At 51.3% G+C, this 10,310-nt stretch overlaps 1 protein-coding gene across 1 annotated transcript; it reads left to right on the top strand.

Moving 5' to 3' along the window:
• Positions 1-6,287: 6,287 nt before the first annotated feature.
• Positions 6,288-8,032, top strand: LOC124663934 (trans-cinnamate:CoA ligase, peroxisomal-like). Its single transcript, XM_047201564.1, has 2 exons — positions 6,288-6,485; positions 6,566-8,032. The coding sequence occupies exons 1-2, from the start codon at positions 6,288-6,290 to the stop codon at positions 8,030-8,032; spliced, it is 1,665 nt and encodes a 554-aa protein (XP_047057520.1).
• Positions 8,033-10,310: the final 2,278 nt, after the last annotated feature.

Here is a 10,310-nt window from a genome sequence, read left to right as displayed (position 1 = left end):
ACGTTGAACGAGATGGCGCGATCGAGAAAAAAAACAATGCCAGAGAGGCTGCCATCTGGGCCCTACATCCCTCGGCGGTGCGGATTTGCGTTGACTCGGCCGGCGAACCCGAGAATTCACGATGCACCACGTCCCGGGCCACCATACGCGACGTTTTGGCCGCTTTCGTCGGGCTAGGTGGCCTCAAAAACGAGAAAAAAAAAGTTTTGACATGCACCACGGAGGGACCAAAATCGTCGGCCATGGTACACCAGCAACCACGGCGCGACTTCAACTTCGTCGGCCATGGCAACTTTTCTTGTAGTGTGATGAGCTTTGTAATCTAGATGTCATATGTTATTCAAGTGCTTAATTATGTGAACTTTGGAGTTACTGTGACCTCGGTGTAATGGTGACAGTGTGTGCGCCGTGTGTAACTCCCTTATGAATTGTGGTGTGTTAGTACCTCCTATGAATGCTCATGGTGACGGTGTGGGGTGTTTATTAGTACTTGGGAATACGCCTTTGAGGTGTGCTTTTGCACACTTGCCCAATGAATTTGAGTTCTCTATCCAATAAGAGAGTAGTATGATGAAGTGCTTATATTTATATTCAATTATGATTGCAATGTTGAGAGTGTCCACTAGTGAAAGTAGGATCCCTAGGCCTTGTTTCTAAGCATTGAAACACCGTTTCCAACAAGTTCTGTTACATGTTTGCTTGCTGCCATCTTTATTTCAGATTGCTATTACCACTCATATTCATCCATATTACTTGTATTTCACTATCTCTTCGCCGAACTAGTGCACCTATACATCTGACAAGTGTATTGGATGTGTTGGGGACACAAGAGACTTCTTGTATCGTAATTGCAGGGTTGCTTGAGAGGGATATCTTTGACCTCTACCTTCCTGAGTTCGATAAACCTTGGGTGATTCACATAAGGGAAACTTGCTGCTGTTCTACAAACCTCTGCTTTTGGAGGCCCAACACTGTCTACAGGAATAGAAGCGTGCGTAGACATCACTGCGCCACAAAAATAAGCTATTTTTGTGGCGCACCGAGCCAGGTGCGCCACAAAAGAACTTTCTGTGGCGCATATTCGTCCAGTGCGCCACAAAAATAAGATTCACCTATAAGGCTTTTCCTACTAGTGCCTACGCGAAGGGGCCGGCACGGGGATGCCGACAATTCTATTGAGCTCGAAAACTAGCCGGCGCCTTTTAGGACGCATCGGTGCGGCCAAAAAACCACGCCGGCCCCAAAACGCTATCGGAGTCGCAGGTGGAGATGCTCTAACGCCCATGCCTCAAGGCTTCCATCGCTCCACGACGTATAACGCCGATGCCTCGGTGTATAACATGAATAGTAGCAGCAAATTGGTTAGATGCAGTTGCAAATTTAGCCTATTTTACTCATGGCCGGTAAAGTCCCCAAAAATCCAAATCCTTGCTATAAATAGGGTACGTAACCCTGCTCTCACTTTCCCTGAAAAAAAAACCCTGCTCTCAGCAGCATACATCCAGTCGAGACAACATCGTGCAGTCTACTAGGGTTATCACATTGAAATCCAACGCGTGACAGGCTTGCTTGGCTGTATATTTTGATTAACTTATTACTACTGGTCATAAATAAAGAAAAAAAGGCTCGCAAATATAGGTAAGATATGGTCAAACTCAAATATGGTAAAGTTTGACGAAACATATACTACTTTCGCAATAATGCCAAATCAATACTCCCTCCGTCCCAGTTCGCAAGGCAAATTCCCAAAAAATATTTGTCCCAAAATCCCTCACCTCCTAGGCACATTTTGCATTTAATGTGAGAGTAAACTAATTCATTTTTGCATGCAAACACTGCTCTTTTCATCTCCCACCACGCACTAGTACTCCATGCATGTGAAACCACCGCGCATTAGTACTCCATGCATGTGAAAGGCAAAGTTTTTGCATGTTTTAACGTGCAAATTTAGAGCCAATGAGAATTCACCTTGGGCTAAGATATTTGAAAACTTTGCCTTGCGAACTGGGACGGAGGGAGTATTACTACTTTCACCTCATAACCAACACCTTCATCTAGCCGCTGTGCCTCCCAATGAGAGTCAGGTGTCCATTAAAGAAGCGTTAGGATCGGAGATAAGGACCCTGTAGCTGCCTCAACTGCTCGGCCTTTCTGCAGTAGCGGTAGCAAGGAGGAAAAGAGGAAGAGGGCATCAACGTGATGTCGACAAAGAGATCCCACCCATGTCTATCTTGCACGACACAAGGGCTTAGGGCATCTCCAACGCGACGATCCATCCCGCGCCCGCGCTTTCGGATGGGTTGAACCGGACAAAAACGCGGTCCAGCGTGCGGACCCATCCGAAAAACAGATGGGCACGGCATCCGGGACGACCCAAAGCCGGCCTAAATCTGGGCCACATGGCTGCGGACTCCTATCGCTGCCCGCTCGCGTCCTCCCCTTGTCCGCCCCTGGCCCGCCTGTTCGCATCCCAAAACATAGCGCCCTCGCACACATCTTCCACCGCTCCGCCGCCACCCAAGGACCGGCGATTTGGAAGCGTTGTCGACGGCGGCCACCGTCCTCGAGACGCCGGCAAGCGGTGCGGAAGCATAGGTCGCGGCCCCGCGCTACTTTCTCCATGTCGTAGCAGAGTCGGAGGACGTCGTCGCCGATGTTGTTGTCCTCTCACCGTCGGGAGACCTCCCGGCGTCAGCAGCTTCACCGTTGCCGCCAGAGGTGAGCTCTCGTGCACCGTCTTTCCAGAGCGCAAGTCGGCCGGGACGGCCATTACCTGCAGGTCCCTACGGACGCATTGGATGGCCTCCGTCTGCGAGGTTCCTGGGATGCTTGGCAGCATAGACTGCATGCACTGGAAGTGGAAGAACAACCCCTTTGGTTGGCAGGGGGCGTACAGCGGCCATTCTGAGGGGTGCACAGTGATTCTTGAAGCTGTTGCTTCACATGACACATGGATTTGGCACTCATTCTTTGGAATGCCTGGCTCGCATAATGATATCAATGTGCTGCAGCGCTCTCCGGTGTTTGATAGGCTAGCGTACGGTCAGTCCCCTGATGTGGATATTGAGATCAATGGCCACCACTACAACAAGGGGTACTACCTTGCTGATGGTATCTATCCACCTTGGGCTACACTCGTGAAGACAATTCGAAAACCCAACTCAGAGCAGGAGGCAAGGTTGTCAAAGAGCAAGAGGCAGCCCGAAAAGATGTCGAGCAGGCGTTTGGCATCCTGCAAGCTCGTTGGGCTATCGTCAGACACCCTGCCAGGACATGGAGTGTGCAAACTCTGTTGGAGGTGATGACTGCTTGTGTAATCATGCATAACATGATTGTTGAGGTAGAGCGGGATGATTCACTGTTTGATTATGAATGGGATGGCCAGGGAGAGTTGGTTACTCCTCAAGATGGGTCCGGCATCATTCCAGGATATCCTCCATGTGCACCACGAAATTCGGGATCTAGCTGTACACAACCAGCTCCAAGCTGATTTGGTCGAGCACATGTGGCAGCATGTTGGTAACAATGGTGCAAACAACAATGATGAAGGAAATCCCGAAGCCTAAAGCATTTGTATCATTTTTTACATTTTATTTGAATAATACTTTGTCATTGTATACGTGGACAATAAACTTATGTAATAAATCTTGAGCATTTAAAGTTATTTATATATTTTTTATGATTTATTATGCTTTTGTAGTGAATTTAGAGGCAAATAGCAATCTACCGCGTGGACGCAGCGCGCGACGCAAACGAAACGCGGCCACCAAACGATCCAAAACAGACGACCCAACGCGTTCGTTTGAATCGTAGCGTTGAAGATGCCCTTAGTCCAGTTTTCTCGTAGCGTTTTGTTTTCTTCATGTCATGATTTTGTCAGAGCATTTTTCAGTCAGAACCTCACCGCTTTGTATGGTTCATTTTCAAGTCCTCTCTCTCTTTTTGAACGAGGGCAGTCCCAGAGGGACCTAGAAGCTTGCATTAAACGGTGGCATTACAATTACATGGCAGGCCAGAAGTACAAAGAGATTTACGCACATGCCTGAACATTTTTCACAAACGACCCTAGAAAAAACAGAGAAAAAGCCATCAGGTTCAGCTCCTTGACCACCGCTTTTGCGTGCCGCCGTGCAGCCAAGGGCATCGTCGCTAAGGACGTGACCACTTGGAGCGATGCTCCGGGAGCTAACTGCACGAGAGCTGAGGGGCCTCCGCGACGTCATAGAAGCCTGGAGGTTAGGATTCACCTGCGCACGCCGGCCGGAAGAAACCGAAGCCGACGGCCACGAGGGCGGGAGCAGTCGCCCTACGACCATCTTCGATTGCGTCTGACGACGAGCCACCGTTGATTGACTCCCAGGAGCAGCTTCCACACTCCCCCGCTGCAGATTGAGCATAAGGCGACGTCCGAATTGAAGCCCACCATCCTCCATATCACCATGACCAGAGAAGGGAGCACCCAATTCTTGCCCGCCTGCATCGAATCTGCAAGAGCAGAAGGCCTTATTGAAGATGGAGAACCCCGCCGCCTCCTGCCCCATCACGGGCGCGGCTCCTCTGCAGTAGAGTAGCTACTGTACCGGTACAGTAATTAGGTTGATTTACCGTTCATTTGCATCTAACGGTGATCTGAAACAAGATGATTTTTTTCTTCCTCTTGTGTAGCAAAATGCAATCACGGTGAACCGCCGTCTGTCGATTGCTCCGACGAAGGATAGGTATCTGGCTGGCCTGGTGACGGAGGGAATTACGAGCGAAGGCACGAGGGAGAGAAGGCGGCTCGATGCGTGCATTAGCCTCGTCGCGTCGGCGGCGGAGGGCGCAGGGCGCTGCATCGGCGCCCAGTGGCGTGAACGTGCAGATTCTGGACAAGCAGGTGCTGCTGTTAGGTGCTCAGCTGGTACCCAGAAGCGCGGGTGCTCTGGCGTAGGTCAGCCGCCACGTGCGCGCCATGGCAGAGCGGGTGCTCTGGCGTGAGCTCTGCGTCTCGAGGGCGCCGCGAATGTGGTGTCCGCGCAGGTGTTGTGGCTCTTTGGCGATGGGTGGCCGTCGCTGGCAACGGCGAAACTGCTCATCTTCTGTTGCGACGCCGTGCCGGAGCACGCGATTCCCAACAGCGCCGTCGACGAAGACGTGGGCGCGAACCGCGGCGTTTTTCCACGACTTCATGCGCTCCCGCGCAGGCACACACGGGCCTGTCTACTGGGCGGCTGCTACCACGCGCGTGTGGAGCGTGCCTGCGGTAGGCCTTGCGATGTGCAGTGCGTGTTGCCGCCTCTGCGCGCACGAGAGCCGGCACAAGTACTTCGTCTGGGCAGGCGCATGGTCGCCGCAAGCTAGGAGGAAGACAAACTCATGGCGATGTAAAGCTCAGGTCACCGTTGGATGCAAATGAACGGTAAATCAACCTAATTACTGTACCGGTACAGTATCTACTCTACTGCAGAGGAGCCGCGCCCCCCCATCACATCCGGCTCCAGCCGTTGGAGCATCGTCATGGGGAAGAAGAACAGCAGAACGCAATAGATCTGGCCTAGAAGATCTGATGCAAATCTCCCGGCATGATGCTGAAGACGAGCATCTTGCCCAACTCTACAGCTAGACTTATAACTACACATACAACTACTAGATATAGAGAGGCGAGCTACCCTTCCATCTCTTCCCTGGCAGGCAACGCCGTCGAAGTCGATCTGGAGGAGCACTCGCTCACGGAACATGACTCTCAAAGCGGCAAGACAGAGAGCTCCGGAAGTGACTTGAGTGCGTGTTCTCTCTCTCAAAGCACCAAACCTAGTGAAATCGACAGACAAAACGTGCACGGGGGGTCCTCTGCACGATAGTAGAAAGAAATTTATGCACATCTGGCAACATTAATTGGTGCTATGTGTGAAATGTTCACTATAATTCTGAGGATTGGATTTTGCAAGGAAAAAAAATCAAAAATCAGCTGAAATTCCCCCATTTCGTTTGTGCTGGTAAGAGTATTTACCAGATGATATCTTCTAGATTGTGATCTATATTTTTTATTGTTTTCGGTGAAAAAAAAAATGAATTTTCTAGAAAATGAATTGGACAGATTTTGTTCTAACATCCAAATTTTGGTTCTCTCGTTCATCATAGATATGACAGAACCAATATGAAATGGCCGAAATTAGCCTATTTTATTCAGTCCCGCTGAAGTCCGAAAAAAGAATCCAAATCCTTGCTATAAATAGGGTCCCTAACCCTGCTCTCAGCCGCATGCAAAAACATATCATTTCACATATCTAGCAAGTGACAGAGATACCATGGACAGTTTCCCGAAGCGCGATGGTAACCACGTTCCTCTGAGCCCCATCACCTTCCTGACAAGGGCCGCCTCCGCCTACGCCGACCGCACCTCCCTCATCTACGGCAGTACCACCTTCACCTGGATGCAGACGTACCAACGCTGCTGCCGCCTCGCCGCCGCGCTCCTGGAGATGGCCGTGTCCAAGAACGACGTCGTACGTTCAATGCTTAATTCCTTTATCCCTTTTATTATTCCTACCTTAACTGGAGTATCAAACACTTTCTCGCATTGAAGGTCTCGGTTCTTGCACCCAACACGCCGGCGTTGTACGAGTTGCACTACGCGGTGCCGATGGCCGGCGCGGTTTTCAACCCCATCAACTCACGCTTGGACGCGGCTGGCGTGGCCACCATCATCAGCCATGCCGAACCAAAGGTGCTGTTTGTGGACTACGAGTACATAGGCGTCGCAACCGAGGCGATCAAAGCCTGTAGCACCGACGCGCCGCCGCCGGTGCTCGTGGTGATCGACGACCAAGACAAGCCGACGGGCGCCCGTATGGCCGGCGCCGACCTCGAGTACGAGCAGCTGGTGTCACGCGGCGACCCGGCGCGGTACTCTCCCCGTGACGTTAGCGACGAGTGGGACGCCATCACTCTCAACTACACCTCCGGCACGACGTCGGCTCCCAAGGGCGTCGTGTACAGCCACCGCGGTGCCTATCTCAGCACCGTGTCCAATATGATCCAATGGGGCCTCGGCCATGAGCCCGTCTACCTGTGGTCGCTCCCCATGTTCCACTGCAACGGCTGGGCCTTCACGTGGGGCGTGGCGGCGTGCGGCGGTGTCAACATCTGCATCCGCGTGCCCACCGCCGCCAACATGTACGCCGCTATTGCCGCCCACGGGGTCACCCACATGTGCGCGGCGCCGGTGCTGTTCAATATCCTCATAGAGGGCCGCCGTGAGCGGCTGCCCTATCCCGTACACGTGCTCACAGGCGGCGCGCCGCCGCCGGCGGGTCTACTCCAGAGCGTCGAGCAGCTCGGCTTCAAGGTGACACACTCGTACGGCATGACAGAGTCGACTGGACCGGCAACGCTGTGCGAGTGGCGGGAGCAGTGGGATGTGCTGCCGGCGCCGGAGCGCGCGGCGCTAAAGGCGCGGCAGGGCGTGAGCGCGCTCTCACTCGCCGCCCTAGACGTAAAGGACCTCAAGACCATGGCGAGCGTGCCGCGCAATGGGGCCACCCTCGGCGAGATCGTGCTGCGCGGGAGCAGCGTCATGAAGGGGTACTACAAGAACCCGGAGGCCACAGAGGCGGCATTCCGCGGTGGGTGGTTCCTGACCGGCGACGTCGGGGTGGTGCACCCGGATGGGTACGTGGAGATCAAGGACCTGTCCAAGGACGTGATTATCTCCGGCGGAGAAAACATCAGCAGCGTCGAGGTGGAGTCGGCGCTGTACGGCCACCCGGCGGTGCGGGAGGCGGCGGTGGTGGCCATGCCGCACCCGCACTGGGGCGAGTCACCGTGCGCGTTCATGTCGCTCAAGGACGGCGCCTCTGAGGTCAAGGAAGAGGAGATCGTGTCTTTCTGCCGGACCAAGATGGCGCGCTTCATGGTGCCGAAGAAGGTGGTGTTCGTGGATCAGCTGCCCAGGAACTCTACGGGAAAGGTGCAGAAGCTTCTGCTCCGTGACAGGGCGCGTGCGTTGGCTAACAACAATGAAGAGCATCTGATCACGGCGTCCAGGCTTTGATTTCTCGTCAAATTCGCCGGCCTGGAAATACATTTTACAGGTTGCCATTCATGTTGTATGGGCCTCTATTTTATTTTATTTTTTACTTTGGGCTGCGTGGTCACTGGACGACCTGCTTTTCTTGGGATTTTCTGTTCTTTTCTAAGTTGCTGTATGATTGCATATATAATTATTACGGAGTACATCCTTTGTTCCGATCTATAAGACTTGCGCGTATTTAGATTGTCAATTTAAACAAGATAATATAAACTGTAGAATATAAAAATTATACCATTAGAAAATAGAATATCTAAAGTCTGAGGTCAAGCGTCTCCTGCTGTCGGATCGTTGGATTGACATTGCAAATATTTTACGTTCCCAGAATAGCGCTAGCGATGCGTTAGTTCGGTTTGGTAGGGAGTCTGATAGTACTGTTGTTTGGTTTGGTCATGGGCCGGATGAGATCATTGAACTCATCCGTAGGAATTGTAATGCTACTGTTTAAGTAATATATTCTTTTTCCCCCATAAAAAAACATATATTTTCATAATACATATCTTGTATTATATTTGTCAAACTGACAATATAAAGATACACGTAGGCTCTACAAACACTGTACGGAGGGTACACAGCAATGCATCCCAAAGGGCAATTAAAAGTTTAGTAAATATAATACAACCAACTTATATGTGTTGTTTTTTTTTTTTGCAAAAGTTCATCTATTTATTAATAAACATTAATTGTAGCAAAATGGCTCTAAAGTAATAAAAAAATATAAATAGATTCTTCCACCACCCAGCGAAGACTACAATCACTAGCTAGACTGCTAGAGCGAGCTAAATGTGTGTCATCATCCTCGCCCCTCGCTCGCCGAAGATGGGCAAACCTTGTTGTAGTAAATAGATGGGAAGTCGTCATTCTAAGGCCCCAAAAGACCAGCCCACTAGAGTAGTAACTATCGCCAAAGACGAAAATAATAGATCAGAAGGGTCAACCTTGCAACAACGCCCGCCCACTGACACGAATACCGAACGGATTCTATAAGATCCGTCGGGAAGACAAGTCCACACGGAGTACCTAGCGGAAATTACATTACCCCTACCTGGATATGTGCAATAACTTTTTTCTAAGCACTCCCATCCAATTTGCAAGGATATACACAACACTAGTAGGGGTGGAAGGATAAATGCAATAAATCATAGTGCACATGAAAAGGAACATGAAAAAAATATCTCATTTTCATGGAGGCATCATCTTTGGAGACATTTATAGCTTGTACGGACGTGTGGACTGCATCGTGGATGGGCGTGGGTCTCCGCGTGTTTCACGCGTGGAGACCAAGGTGGAGCGGCGTGCCATCTACCACTACAACGACAAGTCCCGATGGGTCTCGGCGGCCGGCGTGTGACGATGGCCACCCGTAAGGAGGTGGCGATGTCTAGCGCCGTGGTGGCGTCGACGGTAGGGACAACGAAGTTGTAGGGATTCGTAGCATAGAAAAAAAAATCCTACCGCAAGAACGAATAACAAGCTAAGATCTAATATAGTAGATAGTAGCAACAAGGTGAAGATCAACATACCCTCAAAGATCGCTAAGCGTTAACGAGATAATTCTCGTGGTGGATGTAGTCGATCACTTGCCGCTTGCAAAAGCGCGTAGAAGATCTTAATGGTGCAACAATTAGGCAGCACCTCCACACTCGGTCAGACGTACGGTGTTGATGACGATGTCCTTCTCCCCGTTCCAGCGGGCAGCAGATGTAGTAGATTCTCCTTGGAATCCCGCCAGCGTGACGACGTGGTGACGATGGTGGTGGAGATCTCCGGCAGCGCTTCGTCGTAAGCACCGCGGGTGAAGAAGGAGGAGGGAGTAGCTAGGGTTTGGGAGAGAGGGGGGCTTCGGGCGCCGGCCTGGGAGCCCCTTGGTGGTGCGGCCAAGTGGTGACCAGCCCCTCCCCTCTCCTCCCCTTTAAATAGGTGGAAATCCCTAGGGTTTACCCCAAGACCACATTGGAGTCCAACTCCAAAACATACCAAATTTGGGAAACCTATACAAGGTGGGATTCCTCCCCTTCCTTGTGGTGTGGCCGGCCACCTTGGTGGAGTCCACCATGGACTCCACCTTCCCACTTGGTGGGTACCTTCCATAGTGATTTATTCCGGATGATTCTAGAACCTTCTACAACCTTCCATAAATTCACCGGTCTACTCCCAAACTTGGAATGTGACTTCCGATATATGAATCTTATTCTCCGGACCATTCTGAAACTCCTCGTGATGTCCTGGATCCCAACCGAGA

The sequence above is a fragment of the Lolium rigidum genome, chromosome 6 (genome assembly GCF_022539505.1).
Source record: "Lolium rigidum isolate FL_2022 chromosome 6, APGP_CSIRO_Lrig_0.1, whole genome shotgun sequence".
Lineage (NCBI taxonomy): Eukaryota > Viridiplantae > Streptophyta > Magnoliopsida > Poales > Poaceae > Lolium > Lolium rigidum.
The sequence above is the reverse complement of the archived record's forward strand: the minus strand, read 5'-3'. Positions and strand labels throughout refer to the sequence as shown.